The sequence below is a fragment of the Pseudophryne corroboree genome, chromosome 6, assembly GCF_028390025.1.
Source record: "Pseudophryne corroboree isolate aPseCor3 chromosome 6, aPseCor3.hap2, whole genome shotgun sequence".
NCBI lineage: Eukaryota > Metazoa > Chordata > Amphibia > Anura > Myobatrachidae > Pseudophryne > Pseudophryne corroboree.
The window spans coordinates 380,929,544-380,951,988 of NC_086449.1; the positions used below are offsets into that span (position 1 = coordinate 380,929,544).

At 45.3% G+C, this 22,445-nt stretch overlaps 1 protein-coding gene across 1 annotated transcript in view; it reads right to left on the reverse strand.

The window, feature by feature from the left end:
* EXOC4 (exocyst complex component 4) overlaps window positions 1–22,445 on the reverse strand; it is an 868,528-nt gene that overhangs the window by 104,963 nt on the left and 741,120 nt on the right. Inside the window, exon 14 of the mRNA XM_063926760.1 lies at window positions 13,656–13,834. Coding sequence (XP_063782830.1) covers window positions 13,656–13,834 — 179 coding nt within the window. The remainder of the gene's footprint in view (window positions 1–13,655; window positions 13,835–22,445) is intronic.

Below are 22,445 nucleotides of genomic sequence, written 5' to 3' on the forward strand. Positions count from 1 at the left end.
ACTTAAAGTAAAACATCAATTGATAGTCAACAGCAGTGCTCCCTTAAATGGGATCAAATACACTGCTCAAAAAAAATAAAGGGAACACTTAAACAACACAATGTAACTCCAAGTCAATCACACTTCTGTGAAATCAAACTGTCCACTTAGGAAGCAACACTGATTGACAATCAATTTCACATGCTGTTGTGCAAATGGAATAGACAACAGGTGGACATTATAGGCAATTAGCGAGACAACCCAAATAAAGGAGTTGTTCTGCAGGTGGTGACCACAGACCACTTCTCAGCTCCTATGCTTTCTGGCTGATGTTTTGGTCACTTTTGAAAGCTGGCGGTGCTTTCACTCTAGTGGCAGCATGAGACGGAGTCTACAACCCACACAAGTGGCTCAGGTAGTGCAGCTCATCCAGGATGGCACATCAATGCGAGCTGTGGCAAAAAGGTTTGCTATGTCTGTCAGCGTAGTGTCCAGAGCATGGAGGCGCTACCAGGAGACAGGCCAGTACATCAGGAGACGTGGAGGAGGCCATAGGAGGGCAACAACCCAGCAACAGGACCGCTACCTCCGCCTTTGTGCAAGGAGGAACAGGAGGCGCACTGCCAGAGCCCTGCAAAATGACCTCCAGCAAGCCACAAATGTGCATGTGTCTACTCAAACGATCAGAAACAGACTCCATGAGGGTGGTATGCCCAACACCGTGCAGGACGTTTGGCATTTGCCAGAGAACACCAAGATTGGCAAATTCGCCACTGGCACCCTGTGCTCCTCACAGATGAAAGCAGGTTCTCACTGAGCACATGTGACAGACGTGACAGAGTCTGGAGATGCAACATCCTCCAGCATGACCGGTTTGGCAGTGGGTCAGTAATGGTGTGGGGTGGCATTTCTTTGGGGGCCGCACAGCCCTCCATGTGCTCGCCAGAGGTAGTCTGACAGCCATTAGGTACCGAGATGAGATCCTCAGACCCCTTGTGAGACCATATGCTGGTTCGGTTGGCCCTGGGTTCCTCCTAATGCAAGACAATGCTAGACCTCATGTGGCTGGAGTGTGTCAGCAGTTCCTGCAAGACGAAGGCATTGATGCTATGGACTGGCCCGCCCGTTCCCCAGACCTGAATCCAATTGAGCACATCTGAGACATCATGTCTCGCTCCATCCACCAACGCCACGTTGCACCACAGACTGTTCAGGAGTTGGCGGATGCTTTAGTCCAGGTCTGGGAGGAGATCCCTCAGGAGACCATCCGCCACCTCATCAGGAGCATGCTTAGGCGTTGTAGGGAGGTCATACAGGCATGTGGAGGCCACACACACTACTGAGCCTCATTTTGACTTGTTTTAAGAACATTACATCAAAGTTGGATCAGCCTGTAGTGTGTTTTTCCACTTTAATTTTGAGTGTGACTCCAAATCCAGACCTCCATGGGTTAATAAATTTGATTTCCATTGATAATTTTTGTGTGATTTTGTTGTCAGCACATTCAACTATGTAAAGAACAAAGTATTTAATAAGAATATTTCATTCATTCAGATCTAGGATGTGTTGTTTAAGTGTTCCCTTTATTTTTTTGAGCAGTGGATTTTACCGGTTTCCATGTTTACTTTGCCACAAGGGGCACTGTTCTACTGGAGTTCTGTCAAACTACTAATTTTTATTTATTTTTGTCTCATTTTTTTTTTATTTGGTTCTCTTTATCTACTTTTAGGACTTGTGTGGTAGTTTTAGGCAAAATTTCACCAGAAATACCTGTATAGATCATTCCGAAAGGTTCACAAACTTTCAAGTACCACTATAGATAGCGTATTCTTGTGCACCCAATGAAAGGACAGGAAAACAGCCACAAAGAAAACAAATACCACCAGATACACTACACTTGTTGTAAACACTGCACACATCCAAATAAACCACAATAAACACAACCCCCTTCCCTAACTCACCACAATAAACACAACCCACCACAATAAACACAATAAACACAACCCCCTTCCCTAACTCCAGCACGTATATTACATACATCTACACATGGACCAACAAAGATCACGCCAAGAGCAAGGCGTATAATAGTTTGCAAGGTCACAATGGAACCCACGGTAACCTCTAAGCAAATGAAGGCCTTTCTCACATTAGCTAATGTTGATACTCATCATTCCACCACACTGAACAACAATGATGTGCATGGCAGGATTGCAAGAAGAAAGCCGCTGCTCTCCAAAAAGAACATTGCTGCCCATGTGCAGACCACCTGGATAAGCCAGAAGGCTGCTGGAACAAAATAGAGCTTTTTGGTTTAAATGAGAAGGGTCATGTTTGGAGAAAGGAGAACACTGTAATCTGACATAAAAATCTCATACCATCTGTGAAACACTGTGGTGGTAGCATCATGGATTGAGCCTCTTTTGCTGTATCAGGCCCAGGATGACTTGCCATCATTGATGGGACAATGAATTCTGAAATATACCAGAATATTCTAAAGTAAGAATATTCTAAAGTAAAATGTCAGGACATCTGTCCGTGAGCTTCATCTCAAGAGAACGTGGGTAATGACCAAAGCACACAAGTCATTCTACCAAAGAATCATTAAAGAAGAATAAATGTAAAGTTTTAGAATGACCAACTCATAGTCCTGACCTTAATCCAATCGAAATGTTGTGGAAGGACCTGAAGCGAGAAGTTCATGACAGGAAACCCACCAACATAACAGAGTTAAAGCTGTTTAGTACAGAGGAATGGGGTACAAGTCGATGTTCAGGATTAATCAACAATGCCAAAAGGGCAGATGGGCAATCGGGCCTGTCCGGTCCCACAGAGAGCCAGGAAGGCCGCCCCCACCCCACCCGTCTCCATGGAAATGGAGGCATACTAAAGACAAAGTAAAATATATAGTTATGGTAGACTTACCGTCAATAACTCTATTTCTCTTAAGTCTGCAGTATCCACAGGATAAACATTGGGATATGAGATAGCAACAGCGGACTGGCACCAACGAGCAAAGCTTTTGGCCTCCCAGAATGCAACGGGCCAGTCTCCTATATCCCCGCCTCCTGGCTCAGACATTTCAGCTGTTTTCCAAAGCTCAAGGCAGGAGCATCATAGAGTGCCCTAATCAGGCGAGAAGAACACACATGCACACCCTTCCGTACAAGAAGGAGGAAGTTAGTAGGTGAAAGAATCGTCAAATCAGGTGCATCAGGGTGGGATCCCTGTGGATACTGTAGACTTAGTAGAAATAGAGTTATCGACGGTAAGTCTACCAAACTATATATTTCTCCTGCAGGGTCCACAGTTTATCCACAGGATAAACATTGGGATGTCCCAAAGCAAATTTAGTGGTGGGGATGCTCCTGATTGGACAGGAGAATTCTTTGCCCTAATTCACCGTCCTGAGATGTAAAGGTATCAAAGGCATAATGTCTAATGAATGTGTTAATGGAAGACCATGTGGCTGCCTTACATATCTGTTCAGCTGAAGCACCACGTTGTGCTGCCCATGACAGACCAACCTTACGAGTAAATTGAGCTGAGACATTAGCCGTAATAGGGAGATCAGCTTAAGAATATGCTTCTGAAATCGTCATGTGATCCCACCTCGCCAGTGTCTGCTTGTCAGCAGGCCATCCTCTCTTGCGAAATCTGTAGAAAATGTAGAGTGTGTTAGTCTTTCCGATGGCACTGGTACGATCCACGAAGATCCTTAAGGCACGGACTACGTCCAATGATGCATCTCCCACAGACAAATCAGGCCCTTGGAAGGCCGGGACTACAATTTCTTCCTTAAGGTAGAATTTAGACACCACCATAGGAAGATAACCAGATTTGGTTCCGAGAACCACTCTATTTGGATGAAAAATCAGAAAAGGAGGGCGACATAATAATACCCCAAATCTGAAACTCTTCTAGCTGAAGCAATAGCCAGTAGAAAGAGAACTTTAGCTGTTAGCCATTTAAGATCCACTTGCTTTAGTGGTTCAAATGGAGCAACGTGAAGCGCCTTTAGGACTAAACTTAAATTCCAAGGCACAACATGAGGAAGAAAAAAAGGCTGGATTTGAAGCATTCCCTGGAAGAAAGTGCGAACATCCTGTAGGTTAGCAATTTGCTTTTGGAACCATACAGTCAATGCTGACACCTGCACTCTCAAGGAAGCCACCCGTAGACCTTTGTCCATTCCTGCCTAAAGGAATGCTGGGACTCTGGAAACTCTGAAAGATCTAGGGCCAAATTTCCGGTCACTGCACCATTGAATATAGGCTTGCCATATTCAGTGATAAATGCGAGCAGAGGATGGTGTCCTTGCTCTGAGCATTGTTTGAATTACCTGTTGTGAGAATCCTCTTGCTTACAGGATGGAAGTCTCAAGAGCCACGCCGTTAAAGACAGCCGATCCAAGTGCTTGTAATAGCAAGGACCCTGAGACAGTAGATCTGGACGTTGAAGGAGTAGGAATAAAGCATCCACCGACAGCCTCTGCAGATCTGTGTACCAATGTCTTCTGGGCCAAACCGAAGCTATTAGTATCACAACGCCCTTTCCTTGTTTTACCTTTTGCATCACCCTGGGCAACAGGGTGATCGGTGGAAACACATAGGCCAGATGACAGTCCCATCTCACTGACAGGACATCCACAAAGTTCGCTATGGGATCCCCTGTTCTTGATCCGTATGCGGGAACTTTGTTTTCGGACGGGGGCGCCATGAGATCTATCTCTGGTAACCCCCACTTGTCTACCAGAGTCTGGAAGACCTCAGGGGGTAAAGCCCATTCGTTTGCATGAATGGCGTGTCGACTGAAAAAATCTGCTTCCCAGTTTAGGACTCCCGGAATGAATACTGCGGACAAGGCTGGATGATGAAGCTCTGCACACCTTAATGTGCTGCTTACCTCCTTCACTGCTTTTTGGCTGCGAGTTCCTCCTTGATGATTGAGGTACGTTACTGCTGTTGCATTGTCCGAGCAAATTTGAACTGGTTTTCCCTGAAGAATGTCCTTTGCCTGAATGAGTGCCATATATACGGCCCGAAGTTCCAATATATTTATTGGCAGGCAACTTTCTTCCTTGGTTCACTGCCCTTGGAAGCAACTTCTTCCTGACAATGCTCCCCAGCCCTGAAGACTGGCATCCATTGTCAGAACTTTCCAATCTGATATCCAAAAGGGTCTCCCTTTGTCCAGATAGGATGTCTGTAGCCACCAGGCTAATGACCTCCTTACTTCCAGAGGAAGTACCATAGTCTGAGTTTTTATTGTCTGATGTAACCCATTCCATTTGGAAAGGATCAGACGTTGCAGAGGCCTCGAGTGTAACTGATCATACTCCACCATCTCGAATGTCGACGTCATCAATCCCATCACACGCATTGCTGCGTGAATGGGTTCTTTTTGACTGTGTAGCAGCTCCTGGATCCTTGACTGAATTTTGGATATTTTGTTCAAAGGTAAAATTACTCTCTGAAGACCAACATATCGTCTAAGTGAGTCATCCTTTGTGAAGGAACCAGGGATGACTTTGCCCAATTTATGAGCCAACCGTGTCACTGCAAACAAGCTATTGTCTGTTGTAGATGACACTGAAGCAATTCCTGAGATTGTGCCAGGGTTAATAAATAATTGAGCTATGGAGAAATCCTTATCCCCTGCTGACGGAGATAAGCCATTACCACCATAATTTGGGTGAACACTCTGGGAGCTGTAGTTAGTCCAAATGGTAGGGCCTGAAACTGAAAATGTTGCTGGAGGATAGCAAACTTGAGATAGCGCTGATGGGACAGTGCTATAGGAACATGTAGGTAAGCATCCTGGATATCCAGGGACACCATAAAATCCTCCGGCTCCATGGCCAAAACAATGGAACGTTAAATCTCCTTATGAAAACGAGGCACCCAAATGTACTTGTTCAGCACTTTGAGAATGAGTATAGACCGGAACAACCCAATTGGCTTCTGGAATAGAAACAGGTTGGAATAAAAACCTTGTCCTCATTGTGCAGGAGGAACTGGAATTATCACTCCTGTCTGAAGCAACTTCTGAACTGCCTCTTGCAAAGTCCTGGCCTTCGTTTCCACTGAAGATGGGCTGGTACAAAAAAAACTTTTGAGGAGGGTGTTTCTTTAAGGAAAATGCATAACTGTGAGATACTGCTTCTTGCACCCAGGCATCTGTGGTGGACTGCTGCCATATCTGTGCAAAATGAAAAAGTTGGCCTCCCACCCTGGGATCCCCCAGGTGGAGGCCCGCACCATCAGGCTGATGGCTTTTCTTCTGACTTGGAAGCCGGCCCTCTGATAGCCTAATGCTTTGTAGCCTTAGCAGATTTGTCAGATTGAAACTGTTTGCCCTAACCCTTTCCTTTTGCTTTTCCTTGAGTCTGAAAGGGCCGAAAAGCTGGAAATCTAGGCTTGTATTTGTGTGTGGAAGGAAACTTCACTTTCTTGGAGTTTGCGTCTGACTCCAAAATACTGTTTAATTATTTACCAAGAAGAATATCTCCAGTAAAAGGCAAAGACTCCAGAACCTTCTTGGATTCTGAGTCAGCTTTACATGTACGTAGCCAAACCGCTCTGCGAGCTGCTACTGCTGAGGCTGATGCTTGAGAGGCAACGGTACCCATATCCAAGGCTGCTTCTTCCATAAAAATAGCCGCCTGTTTGATACAGTATATGCAATATGGGATTTTTGCTCTCTAGATGCCAATGACAGATCGTTCTCCAATGCATCAGCCCAGGCTGCAACTGCTTTTGCCATCCAGGCTGAAGCAATGGCTGGTCTTATGATTGCCCTAGACAAGGAGAAAATGGTTTAAAAAAAAAAAAAATCCTATCCGTGACATCATTTAATGATGTTTAGGGCAGAGGTAATGTAGATTTTCAAACCAATCGAATGACATGCGTATCTACTTTGGGAGCCACCTCCCTTTCTAAACAGTCCCCAGCCGGAATAGGATAATGGGAATTCCATTTCTTTGGAATTCTAAACTTCTTACTGGGTGTTACCCAAGCCTCTTGCATAATTTCCGTCAGCTGTTCTGACCATGGAAATTCAATCCTAACTGTTTTGGGACGTTTAAACACAAGTGCTTTAGATTTTAACAAAGGCTCTGCTGCTTACTCTATGGATAGAATGGCTTTCATAGCACTAATTAGCTCAGGTATGTCCACTGAGCTGTGACCTTCATATTCGTCTTTGTATGCAGACCAGGAGTGTGATGAGTCCTCATCCTCCGACGAGTCCCCATCTGAAACATGTGTAGACTGTGAAGATGTTGTTCTATGTCTATGTATTTTACTTTCCATCAACCTTTTAGCCTGTTTTTGTTGAAAGGCTGAAGATTCTTGAACTGGATGTGATAAACCTCAGGTGGATGTTGCATGTAAGGGTTAATAGGGTAACCTATCCCTGCTATAGGAGCTGGCATTATCCGCTCAGCTATACTGAATAATGTCTGTGCAAAAGTAGCCCATGGGGGTTCAACTTGAACCTGTGCCTGGCCTTGGATTATTCAGGAGGCTTTGGTGAAAGCTAAAACAGTTTGCACATAATCCATTTTGAATCAGATCCTGAGAGGTTAACCCAGCTTTGCAAGACAAACATGAAATAAGTGTTGGTGCTGCTGTGGAGAGTGTATCCTCCTCATACTTGCCTCTCTTAGACATGATAAACAAATCACACACCTGTACAGTGTTAACTACACAATGTGACTGAAATCACTTTAAAACTTGTTAAAGTGACATACAATCCGATCCCTCCCTGCTTTGCACCAGCATTGAGGATCGGAATACACAGGAACTGACAGAAATAGTAAAGTCAACAATCACACTAGCAATCAGTCACAGGTTATACATTAGTATAATAAGCATTATGAGCACATAATCAACTACAGATACATTTCAAGTATGTAGGAGAAACATATTCCTGCATTACCTTACATAGGACTTTAAACGTATTCAGTCGAGCAGCAAAAGAAACAGCAGCAATAGTTTACAGACTCATATGCATCAGGCACTTATCCAACTATTCGTAGTCAATGGTAGATAGAGACCTAGGGGGTAATTCCAAGTTGATCACAGCAGGAATTTTGCTAGCAATTGGGCAAAACCATGTGCACTGCAGGGGAGGCAGATTTAACATGTGCAGAGAGAGTTAGATTTGGGTGTGGTGTGTTCAATCTGCAATCTAATTTGCAGTGTAAAAATAAAGCAGCCAGTATTTACCCTGCACAGAAACAAAATAACCCACCCAAATCTAACTTTTTTTGCACGTTATATCTGCCTCCCCTGCAGTGCACATGGTTTTGCCCAACTGCTAACAAAATTCCTGCTGCGATCAACTTGGAATTACCCCCTTAGTGCTGTATCACCCAGCTCAGAAGAGTGGGAAACAGAGATTTCACCCCGCTTCCAGGATAGATCAATACGTTAGTGTACGCCGAGTGGATCTAGACGCTAATAGTGTACACAACCGCCCAGTGAACCTACAGTGAACACAGATGCCCAAGTGAACACTGATGCGCCAGTTATACAGCTGTCTATGCTGCGACTGGGTCGGTCGTTTTAGATACAAAGCATCTCAGACGGGAGCGGGAAATCAGTTCATGGCGGGAAACTCTGAGGAAACTGGTCATGAACCGGGGGCAGGGGCGAACAGGGGAGCGTCTTACTACCCACTGCTGACATCAACCCCAGGGATCGCGGCCTTACACTAATCTCTAGAGCCTATGATCCCTGGGGCCTAGTGCTGGTGCACCCGAGGTGGCAGCCGCATCTAGCTACTGTCCGGTAGTCTCCTCCCGAAACAGTGCGGCTGTGTCTTGAGTCTCCCCCGCTAAGCGGAACAGATGCCTTACCTTCTCCCCGTGCTCCGGCCACAGCCTGGTAACATCCGCTGGACTTGCTAGTACACAGATGCCCACCGAAACAGCACTGTACACGTGGGTAAGTGTTATCGCGACCCGGCGGAGAGTTGTTGGAGCGACTCTAAGATGCGCATAAGACGCTTTTTTAGAAAACTCGCTCAAAAAAGGTAAGACTATAAAAATAATTTAAATAAACAAGCTTTTGGCTGCCAAAATCAGCAGCCCAAAGATCGTGGTTCGGCTATTGCCGCACCAACAAAAAAACTGAATTGCCTGAGCAAAGAGGCGGGGATATAGGAGACTGGCCCGTTGCATTCTGGGAGGCCGAAAGCTATGATTGTTGGTGCCAATCCGCTGTCGCTACCTCATATCCCAATGTTTATTCTGTGGGTAACCTGGGAACCCTGCAGGAGAAATCTAATTTTGCATGTGCATGTACAGATGTGATAGGCCATCTTGCTCTTAGTGCGACACATTCTCAGATCTCACCAGGTTTTAGGAGTGTACAGCATTTTTGCATTGCAGACACTACTGTATTATACTAGCATAGCACTTTCAATTACACAAAATACGCACAAATATTTGCAAAAAAGTAGCAGAATATAGGGGGTAATTCCAAGTTGATCGCAGCAGGAATTTTTTTTTAGCAATTGGGCAAAACCATGTGCACTGCAGGGGAGGCAGATATAACATGTGCAGAGAGAGTTAGATTTGGGTGGGTTATTTTGTTTCTGTGCAGGGTAAATATTGGCTGCTTTATTTTTACAATGCAAATTAGATTGCAGATTGAACACACCCCACCCAAATCTAACTCTCTCTGCACATGTTAAATCTGCCTCCCCTGCAGTGCACATGGTTTTGCCCAACTAATAAAAAAATTCCTGCTGCGATCAACTTGGAATTACCCCCATTATGTGAAAAGTCGCTGTCTACACAGAAGACTGACAATGCAGCTAAATGTAGAAAAAACATACCACACATATAATATAATTGATCTATGGGATGTAGTTATGTGACTGCCGATCACAATACTGACAGCTACATCCCGCACCCTCACAATCCTGACAGTCGGCATGTTGACTAACAGGGACTATTCCCATTTGTTGGTGTCCACGACACCCATAGAGTGAGAATAGAACCTGTGGCAAACGCAGCTCACCACCGAGCTTCGTTGCGCAGGGTAAACTCTGCTAACTGAATCGGACAGTGTGTATAACTAAACCCTGCAGCTAATTGGATTCCCCCCCATTGTGCACTTACATACTAAGCATGAGTACAAGGCAGCTCTTCCGATCAGAAGATGGAAAGTGTTGCACTCACACACAGGTGCAGCCAAATCCAAACTCCTCCTTCAAAAGTAGACTCAAGACTTTCCTGTTTACTCAAGCATTTCCATAATGTCCCTTTTAGGGGTATATGCAATTGCGGTCGAATTCCCGAAATTGTCGAATTTCGGGTCATTTTCGTCAAAAAAAAAAAATTGTCAATGCAATTCAGTGCTTTCCGTCAAAAAAACGGACTTTCAAAATTCGACTTTTTGAAATTTGACTTTTTGCAAATTCGACTTTTCTGCAATGATACAAGTGCTGCAATTCGACAAAAGCATATTCAATTCAAGTTTGGAAATTCGACAGCAGTGCTTTTAGACAGTAAATTCGTCATTTTCAATCCGCCACACTTTGGAGGGTGAAAACAATAAAAAAAAATTTAAACATGTTTTTTTTGGTGTTTTTTTTTTGGGAATAGCATATCTATTTATATTAGAAGGGATTAGGTACTTTTTTTTTTTTTTTTGGAGGCACAAGTATTATTTATATATTTTTTAAAATATTATTATTATTATTTTTTTTTTTGTGCTGGAACGGGAAAATGTAAAAAAAAAATGGCGTGGGGTCCCCCCTCCAAAGCATAACCAGCCTCGGGCTCTTCGAGCTGGTCCTGGTTCTAAAAATGCGGGGAAAAATTGGGCATGGATCCCCCGTATTTTTAAAACCAGCACCGGGCTCTGCGCCTGGTGCTGGTGCAAAAAATACGGGGGACAAAACGAGCAGGGGTCCCCCGTATTTTTCACACCAGCATCGGGCTCCACTAGCTGGACAGATAATGCCACAGCCGGGGGTCACTTTTATACAGTGCCCTGCGGCCGTGGCATTAAATATCCAACTAGTCACCCCTGGCCGGGGTACCCTGGGGGAGTGGGGACCCCTTCAATCAAGGGGTCCCCCCCCCCCAGCCACCCAAGGACCAGGGGTGAAGCCCGAGGCTGTCCCCCCCATCCAAGGGCTGCGGATGGGAGGCTGATAGCCTTGAGTAAAATGACAAGAATATTGTTTTTTCCAGTAGTACTACAAGTCCCAGCAAGCCTCCCTCGCAAGCTGGTACTTGGAGAACCACAAGTACCAGCATGCGGGAGAAAAACGGGCCCGCTGGTACCTGTAGTACTACTGGGGAAAAAATACCCAAATAAAAACACGACACAGACACCGTGACAGTAAAACTTTATTACACACTGCCGACACACACATACTTACCTATGTTCACACGCCGACATCGGTCCTCTTCTCCATGTAGAATCCACGGATACCTGAAAAGAAAAGTTCAATATACTCACCTCAGCCAGGGTCCAGAGATAAATCCACGTACTTGGCAAAAAAAGAAAACGGACACACGGACCACCGGACTGAAAGGGGTCCCATGCTGACACATGAGACCCCTTACCCCGAATGCCGGGACACCACGTGACTCCTGTCACTGAAGTCCCTTCAGCCAATCAGGAAGCGCTACTTCCGTGGCGCTCACCTGATTGGCTGTGCGCTGTCTGTGCTGTGACAGCGCATCGCACAGCTCGGTCCATTAGTTTCAATGGTGGGAACTTTGCCGTCAGCGGTGGGGTTACCCGCGGTCAGCCGCTGACCGGCGGGTGACCTCACCGCTAGCCGCTAAGTTCCCACCATTGAATATAATGGACGGAGCTGTGCGATGCGCTGTCACAGCACAGACAGCGCACAGCCAATCAGGTGAGCGCCACGGAAGTAGCGCTTCCTGATTGGCTGAAAGGACTTCAGTGACAGGAGTCACGTGGTGTCCCGGCATTCGGGGTAAGGGGTCTCATGTGTCAGCATGGGACCCCTTTCAGTCCGGTGGTCCGTGTGTCCGTTTTCTTTTTTTGCCAAGTACGTGGATGTATCTCTGGACGTGGATGTACCTCTGGACGCTGGAAGGTGAGTATAATTTTTTTCACAGGTACCCTCGGATCGTCGGAGACCGTGGCAGTCGGTGTGTCAACATATGTAAGTATGTGTGTGTCGGCAGTGTGTAATAAAGTTTTACTGTCACGGTGTCTGTGTCCTGTTTTTATTTGGGTATTTTTTTTCCAGTATAACTACAGGTACCAGCGGGCCCGTTTTTCTCCCGCATGCTGGTACTTGTGGTTCTCCAAGTACCAGCTTGCGGGGGAGGCTTGCTGGGACTTGTAGTTCTTCTGGAAAAAACAAAATTCTTGTCATTTTACTCTAGGCTATCAGCCTCCCATCCGCAGCCATTGGATGGGGGGGACAGCCTCGGGCTTCACCCCTGGCCCTTGGGTGGCTGGGGGGACGGGACCCCTTGATTGAAGGGGTCCCCACTCCCCCAGGGTACCCCGGCCAGGGGTAACTAGTTGGATATTTAATGCCACGGCCGCAGGGCACTGCATAAAAGTGACCCCCGGCTGTGGCATTATCTGTCCAGCTAGTGGAGCCCGATGCTGGTGTAAAAAATACGGGGGACCCCTACTCTTTTTGTCCCCCGTATTTTTTGCACCAGCACCAGGCACAGAGCCCGGTGCTGGTTTTAAAAATACGGGGGATCCCTGCCCAATTTTCCCCCCGCATTTTTGGAACCAGGACCAGCTCGAAGAGCCCGAGGCTGGTTATGCTTTGGAGGGGGGACCCCACGCCATTTTTTTTCGTGTTTTTCCCGTTTTTCCCCGTTTTTTTAAATCGCGGCAAAATCCGGCAAAATCGGCCGTTTTTCGCCCGCGGGACTGTCGAATCCGTTTTTCATTTAATATGGTGAATTCCGGCAGCCACCTGCCGGAATTCACCTGTCGAATTGTGTCGAATTTAAAAACGGCGATAATTTGCCGCGATTCGCCGTGAATTGCATATACCCGTTAGTATCTTCATGCTTCTGTATTTTATGAAAATGTACTTCATTATTTTCTGTACTATATTATGCTATGTATCTGTTAAGCGCCTTGAGTCCTATTGGAGAAAGAGCGCTATATAAATAAAATTATTATTATTATTATTATTATTATTATAAATGCAATGACACAGAAAATAAAGACCCAAGATGTTATAAAACAGCATTTTAATTATGAGACGGCAGGTTTGCACTTTTGTATATGACCCGGTTATCCATTAATTTTAACCCTATAAAATATTTATGATTGGCAAATTATAAAATATAATACCATAGCACACGAATTGCTTTGTAGATATAAAATAACTTTCTCATTATACATTTTATATATTAAACTGGTTGAAGATCCGCATTAGCCAGCATTCCAGAAATGTATCACACTCTTTGCAAGGTTGTAGTGTGTGATTATTGGCAAACCATTTAACTCCTTTTTTTCTTAAATTTTGGTGATTTTAAACCCACACCCATATTGTTTGAGAAAACTATTAACATTAAATACAGGATGATGGAGAGGAAACTGTACAACTCCTTACATCAATAGAACATGAAGCTGCATTTACAATTATTGCAACATGTTCTAAACAAATGAACTGGTGACAGTGCTATGGGCACTATTACTTACTCTGTGTACTTGGCAGACTGGCAGTAGCAGCTTTCAGTCTTCCAGCCAGCCACTCCAGGCTTTCATGCAGGTTAGCAAGAGCTTTCAAGTCACTGACATCACTCATAATCTCATTCTGCGGTATTAATTTATCTCCAAGATTGCCGATAAGTACTTCTGACTCTTTACCAAATGCTGCCCTAAAATAGGGAAAGATAACATGTATTAGTACAGTGGATCTCAAACTGGGTGCCATGGCACCCTGGGGTGCCTCGGGACACTTGCTGTGGTGCCTTGGATTGATAGTCCAGGACCAATTCAAATTATTTATGGTCGAATGTAATAGATAAAACTATTGCTGCTGCCAATCATAACGTATATGGACAAACAAAAGCAAATCCTGTCACTCACCACATATTCGAGACTAAAGAATAATATATAAACACAATTTACTTCATTTCATATTTTCCCCCCAAAATTTCTCAATAAGAAACTTACGGCCTAGGGGTGCCGTGAAAACAATTCTGATACTCTAGGGCGCCGTGATTGAAATAAGTTTGGGAACCACTGGATTAGTAACTTCATCTTCAAAACTAAACACAATCAAGACAATTTCGTATATGAACATTTCTGCAGATGTTGACTTGGTAAAAATGTAGTATAGTAAACAATGAGCTTAATCCCTGGGTGGAACCCTCCAATGATGGCAGATATTGTGATCTAAAAAAATCGCCTTTGCTGTAGGGCACACTTATGGGCTACTTATAAAGTGCTGGCAAATATCCGTTGTCTACATATCTTTCCAAAATCTGAAAAACACTCAATTGCAAAAAAGCATTGTAAAAATGGTAAGGGAAAAAAAAAGAAAACAGCATACGGTTTTAACCTGAATAAACATATTAAAAATGGGCAGGAAGTATACATGATGAAAAAAGCAGCATATTTATTGCAATAAGACAACTATTAAGAACAAAATTTTATTACACTGCCAAAATGAAGATGATTTTACTAGCCCTTTTGTATTACTCCCCTTTATAAAGCCATCCTAGCATACCAGCAAGAATTTATGTGCTGAAGAGGCAAACATTGTCAGTGCTACATTTTGTTATAAACAAAAAAAGCAAAACTATAACTATTGCACTTTTATAGTTAAGTCATAAGCAAACACAGAGGGGGTGGGGGGTGGTGGGGGAGGGGGGGTTCCGGATGCCTGGAACCCCCTCTTCTTGGCCAGCATCTCAAATTGTTACAATAACAATAGCATATAATACGACTAGAGCTGCTGCCACAACATGCAGTTTAAGGGACGCAGCAGAGCTGCTGCACATAGCCATTGGTAACAGCTTCTTCTACCAGGTTAGCTGGATGTGTGGATCTGAGCGCTCTGTCAGTGCGCTGGGCCAGAGAGTAGCTGCCAAGAAGAGGAGACAGGTGCCTTACCATGAGATGGGAGAATATGTGCTTAGAAAGTACAGTTCTATCTCCTACTGGTTCTATTATGTTTATGTATGTATTTATTTATTATGGGATATTTAACCTTTTCCTGATCACTTATGTTATTTACATTCGCTAAATATGTTTGATACAGCTTATACTATAGACCATTTATAGTGTTAAGTATTAATACTGTATTCCATACACTATCCGGGTGGTCTTCAGTATGCCGAATGACGGGATCCCGGCGCACAGTATACTGGCGCCGGGATCCCGGTACACAGTATACCGACAGCTATTCTCCCTCGTGGGGGTCCACGACCCCCCTGGAGGGAGAATAAAATGGCATGGTGCGCGTAGCGCGCCACCATGCCCGCAAGGGACTCCTTTGCGCTCGCCACACTGTTGGTATGCCGGCGGTCGGGCTCCCGCCGCCGGTATGCTGGTCGCCGGGAGCCCAGCCGCCGGCATACCATACTACACCCCACTATCCAGTGTATGAAAACACCAATGTGTACATATATGTCTAGGGTTGGTACTAGGTTCTTCTTCTGCTACCCCAGACTCTCACACTTGCTCCAATGTTCCGCAGAGTGGCAGATTGTGAATTGCATTTGGAAACCCCACTCAATAAATCCTGCTTTTGCCCCTGTAAGCCACTTAGGTTCGAATAGAGTTGCACACAAGTCCATCTTGTTACTTTTATTACTGTGCTTGCCCTGTAATAGCGTATGCATCTACGGGTGTTTACAAGTTGTACACAACCATTCCATCTCCATTTGCGGCTGAATGAATGTAACTGGATGGCAACAGGGCATTGCCATGTCATTTAGTAAGGGCGCATAGATGGAACTGTGGATTGTTTTGAGATCTGTTGGATTTCAGACAGATCTCTGGCAGCAAGAATAATGTAATGCAAGTGTAATTGTGGCTGACGTGGATGCAATGTGCACTGGCAATTCATGAGTAATATGCAGTAACCTAACAACTGAACACAAAGCCCCCTTCTTAGTGTGCACAACAAACTCTCTTTTATTAAGACGACTCGTAATCGCCACATGATAACTGTTTGTGCCCGCCTCATGATTTTTATCAGGTACAGTACCTGTCCCTTGAGATCGCGATGGTTCCCTTATATTCAGCAAAAACGTAAAACTAAGGAGGAGATGGGTAATGCAAATTTCTATACAGGAAGGTTTGTTGTGAATATGGCACCTGATTGACAGGTGCAACAGCTAAACCCAATCAGGCACGACATTCATACATATATACATTCTATCTGTAGCAGAGTGAAAACTATGGACATTGCAGTGCACCAGAATGAGCAGCTCTGCTGTGTGACTATGGGAAGCAGCACTGAATGCATGGGGACAGCGAGGCCACACTACAGTATATAGGACCACGTTAACTAGTTGTAGAAATAAAAAAATAAAAAAATGGACAAGCCCTGATTATTTAAATCAAAGACATGCCATTTCCATCAATTACTCATATTCTTGATATAAATTAGACAGGTATAGGCCCAAGTAAACAGCTAATGATGAAAGTATAGAGGAAATAAATGGGCTTGCACTCATACAGCCAACATCCATCATCAGTCTTCAGGAGATCACTGAAGTGGAAGACAGCAAGGTGATAATCCTTCAGAATACATTAAAATGTCGGCATTTTAAACGTTAGCATCACAAATTGTATTTAGCGGCTGACATGTACGATAATAAGACTGCCTGTTAGCTCACAGCTGGGTGCTTCAGACACAAGCAAAAAAACAAGTTAAATACAAAGGTATCCCTAAGACAAACCACATGCACTAAGCCTAGATCACCTTAGAGAAACCAGTACAGATATGTGCATAAAGCCGTAGCTGGAGGTGTCCACGTGGATACTAAAAAACTGAGGATCTCTGCCCTTGGCATCGATTTGAAATAAAAGCCTTTCCACTGCCAAAGCAATTACCACTGGAGTAAACCAGGCTGGTGTAGCAGAAAAGTCTTGGGACTTGAATACACAAGCAGGGACACATTTGTTGTTTTCATGACCAAATATGACAGCATCATGCTAATTCCAATGCATGATCTGCAATGCATGATCTGCACTGTATATGGTTTTATTCATTATATTTCTATAGAAAACCTGTTAACACCAATTAAATGAGATAATCCTGCGATGAGCATTAAGGCCGGAATTGGGCTTAAAGTCCCTAATTTTGTTCTCACAATCTCCAGAGTACATAACATGGGAAAAGCTGCTTAAATATGCTACTGGGTCCTCGCGGTGTGGAGTCGACATTGACAATGTAGACTTTCATAATGTCGACACCAGAATGTAATGGTTAAAATGTTATCATAAAGGTCGACACTTCGATTTGTCGTCATGGACATATGAAGTGTTGATATTCGCATTAGGCTAAGATGTTAATTTAAGTGATAGACTTATCGCAGAAGCACACTGTCAACAAACTGACTATGTTGCCATTTAATTAAGTTCACTGTCGACATGTCAACATAATATACTGAAACAGTCCTCCGACACTTTTGACAAACATGTAAAGTAGCAACCAACCCATGTTTCAAAAGTGTAGTATATAGAGAAAGAACAGTACAAAGCTATTGTGTCCATTTTAAAGGGTAACTGCATTTCCTAGTGCATCCTGAGAGCAGTGCCTGTTGGGGGAAGACTGCGTGGGGCAAAATATTGCTCTGATAGTAGGAACTGCACGTATTGGGGCAATTCTCCATAAATGCGGGACAGAGATCATTATTTGGCCCATGTGAAAAGTACACTCTGTTCCAGGAGTTGGACAACAGTTGCAGAGGTGTATCTAGGGATCTGAGCGCCCCTGGCAAAGTAAGGGACAGGCGGCGCGCCCCCCCCATATATTTGTAATAATTACACTCTGTAAAACAATACAGTAGAGGCTACTGAATTTAAAACAGACTTATTGTAGGCCTGCAGACAGATATATTAGTCATTCAATATAACAGAAACCTCACACAGACCCCTACCACCACACACCCAGCTCTCCCCTCTGACGTAGATCCCCCAAACAGCTCTCTCCCCTTCTCACATAGACCCACTCACACACACACAGCTCTGCTTCTCCCCACTCTCTGAGATCCCCCCAGCTTTCACCCCTCACTCAGACCTGCATACTCACATAGCTCTTCCCTTCTCACAAAGGGGCTTATTTATTAGAATAATTTCTACTAAACAAATGTGAAAATGGGAGTTTTCACACCCTTTTCACATTATTTTAGTATCACCTAAATGTAAAACTGCACCAAACCCTTAATTTACTTTTTTTCTTAGTAACCCAGATCGCATTCCCCATACTTACATTGGGAACAAATTTACAAAAAAAATTAAATTGTGAAAAAACCATGCAATGAGCCCTGTGATAGGTCTCAACTGCGATATGCAGCCTCCTGCACTTATTTCTCTGCCCCCCCGGCAAAGAACACTGTGCAGGGACTGAGAACCGGGGCAGTGTGATCAGCTCTGTGTGTCTACATAGACAACAGGCTGATCACTCAAGTGCAGGCTGCCTCATGTCCCGAGCTCTTGCTTGCCGCTTTCCAGCTAATGCTCCCCACTGCGGCCTCCTGTCAATCATCCCTCCCGCCACTTCTGCCCTGCCTCCCGCTGCTGCTCTAGCCCCCCTGCACCCAGTTTTTTAAGAGAGTAAATAAAATAAGAATTTACTTACCGATAATTCTATTTCTCATAGCCCGTAGTGGATGCTGGGGACTCCGTAAGGACCATGGGGAATAGAGGCTCCGCAGGAGACTGGGCACATCTAAAGAAAGCTTTAGGACTATCTGGTGTGCACTGGCTCCTCCCCCCATGACCCTCCTCCAAGCCTCAGTTAGGATACTGTGCCCGGACGAGCGTACACAATAAGGAAGGATTTTGAATCCCGGGTAAGACTCATACCAGCCACACCAATCACACCGTATAACCTGTGATCTGAACCCAGTTAACAGCATGATAATAGAGGAGCCTCTAGAAAAGATGGCTCACTACAGCAATAACCCGATTTTTGTAACAATAACTATGTACAAGTATTGCAGACAATCCGCACTTGGGATGGGCGCCCAGCATCCACTACGGACTATGAGAAATAGAATTATCGGTAAGTAAATTCTTATTTTCTCTAACGTCCTAAGTGGATGCTGGGGACTCCGTAAGGACCATGGGGATTATACCAAAGCTCCCAAACGGGCGGGAGAGTGCGGATGACTCTGCAGCACCAAATGAGAGAACTCCAGGTCCTCCTCAGCCAGGATATCAATTTTGTAGAATTTTACAAACGTATTTGCTCCTGACCAAGTAGCTGCTCGGCAAAGTTGTAAAGCCGAGACCCCTCGGGCAGCCGCCCAAGATGAGCCCACCTTCCTTGTGGAGTGGGCATTTACAGATTTTTGGCTGTGGCAGGCCTGCCACAGAATGTGCAAGCTGAATTGTACTACAAATCCAACGAGCAATAGTCTGCTTAGAAGCAGGAGCACCCAGCTTGTTGGGTGCATACAAGATAAACAGTGAGTCAGATTTCCTGACTCCAGCCGTCCTGGAAACATATATTTTCAGGGCACTGACAACGTCTAGCAACTTGGAGGCCTCCAAGTCCCTAGTAGCCGCAGGCACCACCAATAGGTTGGTTCAGGTGAAACGCTGAAACCACCTTGGGGAGAAACTGAGGACGAGTCCTCAATTCCGCCCTGTCCGAATGGAAAATCAGATAAGGGCTTTTTCAGGATAAAGCCGCCAATTCTGACACGCGCCTGGCCCAGGCCAGGGCCAACAGCATGACCACTTTTCATGTGAGATATTTTAACTCCACAGATTTAAGTGGTTCAAACCAATGTGACTTTTGGAACCCAAAACTACATTGAGATCCCAAAGTGCCACTGGAGGCACAAAAGGAGGCTGTATATGCAGTACCCCTTTTACAAACGTCTGAACTTCAGGGACTGAAGCTAGTTCTTTTTGGAAGAAAATTGACAGGGCCGAAATTTGAACCTTAATGGACCCCAATTTCAGGCCCATAGACACTCCTGTTTGCAGGAAATGTAGGAATCGACCCAGTTGAATTTCCTCCGTCGGGCCTTACTGGCCTCGCACCACGCAACATATTTTCGCCAATTGCGGTGAAAATGTTTTTGCGGTTACATCCTTCCTGGCTTTGATCAGGATAGGGATGACTTCATCCGGAATGCCTTTTTTTTCCTTCAGGATCCGGCGTTCAACCGCCATGCCGTCAAACGCAGCCGCGGTAAGTCTTGGAACAGACAGGGTCCTTGCTGGAGCAGGTCCCTTCTTAGAGGTAGAGGCCACGGATCCTCCGTGAGCATCTCTTGAAGTTCCGGTTACCAAGTCCTTCTTGGCCAATCCGGAACCACGAATATAGTGCTTACTCCTCTCCATCTTACAAGATAAACAGTGAGTCAGATTTCCTGACTCCAGCCGTCCTGGAAACATATATTTTCAGGGCACTGACAACGTCTAGCAACTTGGAGGCCTCCAAGTCCCTAGTAGCCGCAGGCACCACCAATAGGTTGGTTCAGGTGAAACGCTGAAACCACCTTGGGGAGAAACTGAGGACGAGTCCTCAATTCCGCCCTGTCCGAATGGAAAATCAGATAAGGGCTTTTTCAGGATAAAGCCGCCAATTCTGACACGCGCCTGGCCCAGGCCAGGGCCAACAGCATGACCACTTTTCATGTGAGATATTTTAACTCCACAGATTTAAGTGGTTCAAACCAATGTGACTTTTGGAACCCAAAACTACATTGAGATCCCAAAGTGCCACTGGAGGCACAAAAGGAGGCTGTATATGCAGTACCCCTTTTACAAACGTCTGAACTTCAGGGACTGAAGCTAGTTCTTTTTGGAAGAAAATTGACAGGGCCGAAATTTGAACCTTAATGGACCCCAATTTCAGGCCCATAGACACTCCTGTTTGCAGGAAATGTAGGAATCGACCCAGTTGAATTTCCTCCGTTGGGCCTTACTGGCCTCGCACCACGCAACATATTTTCGCCAATTGCGGTGAAAATGTTTTTGCGGTTACATCCTTCCTGGCTTTGATCAGGATAGGGATGACTTCATCCGGAATGCCTTTTTTTTCCTTCAGGATCCGGCGTTCAACCGCCATGCCGTCAAACGCAGCCGCGGTAAGTCTTGGAACAGACAGGGTCCTTGCTGGAGCAGGTCCCTTCTTAGAGGTAGAGGCCACGGATCCTCCGTGAGCATCTCTTGAAGTTCCGGTTACCAAGTCCTTCTTGGCCAATCCGGAACCACGAATATAGTGCTTACTCCTCTCCATCTTATCAATCTCAGTACCTTGGGTATGAGAGGCAGAGGAGGGAACACATACCCTGACTGGTACACCCACGGTGTTACCAGAGCGTCTACAGCTTATTGCCTGAGGGTCCCTGGACCTGGCGCAATACCTGTCGAGTTTTTAATCATGTGGAAGACTTCTGGGTGAAGTCCCCACTCTCCCGGGTGGAGGTCGTGCTGAGGAAGTCTGCTTCCCAGTTGTCCACTCCCGGAATGAATACTGCTGACAGTGCTATCACATGATTTTCCGCCCAGCGAAGAATCCTTGCAGCTTCTGCCATTGACCTCCTGCTTCTTGTGCCACCCTGTCTGTTTACGTGGGTGACTGCCGTGATGTTGTCCGACTGGATCAACACCGGCTGACCTTGAAGCAGAGGTCTTGCTAAGCTTAGAGCATTGTAAATGTCCCTTAGCTTCAGGATATTTATGTGAAGTGATGTCTCCAGGCTTGACCATAAGCCCTGGATATTCCTTCCCTGTGTGACTGCTCCCCAGCCTCGCAGGCTGGCATCCGTGGTCACCAGGACCCAGTCCTGAATGCCTAATCTGCGGCCCTCTAGAAGATGAGCACTCTGCAACCACCACAGGAGGGACACCCTTGTCCTTGGTGACAGGGTTATCCGCTGATGCATCTGAAGATGCGACCCGGACCATTTGTCCAGCAGGTCCCACTGGAAAGTTCTTGCGTGGAATCTGCCGAATGGGATTGCTTCGTAGGAAGCCACCATTTTACCCAGAACCCTTGTGCATTGATGCACTGAGACTTGGCTCGGTTTTAGGAGGTTCCTGACTAGCTCGGATAACTCCCTGGCTTTCTCCTCCGGGAGAAACACCTTTTTCTGGACTGTGTCCAGGATCATCCCTAGGAACAGAAGACACGTCGTCGGAACCAGGTGCGATTTTGGAATATTGAGAATCCAATCGTGCTGCCGCAACACTACCTGAGATAGTGCTACACCGACCTCCAACTGTTCCCTGGATCTTACCCTTATCAGGGAATTGTCCAAGTAAGGGATAACTAAAATTCACTTCCTT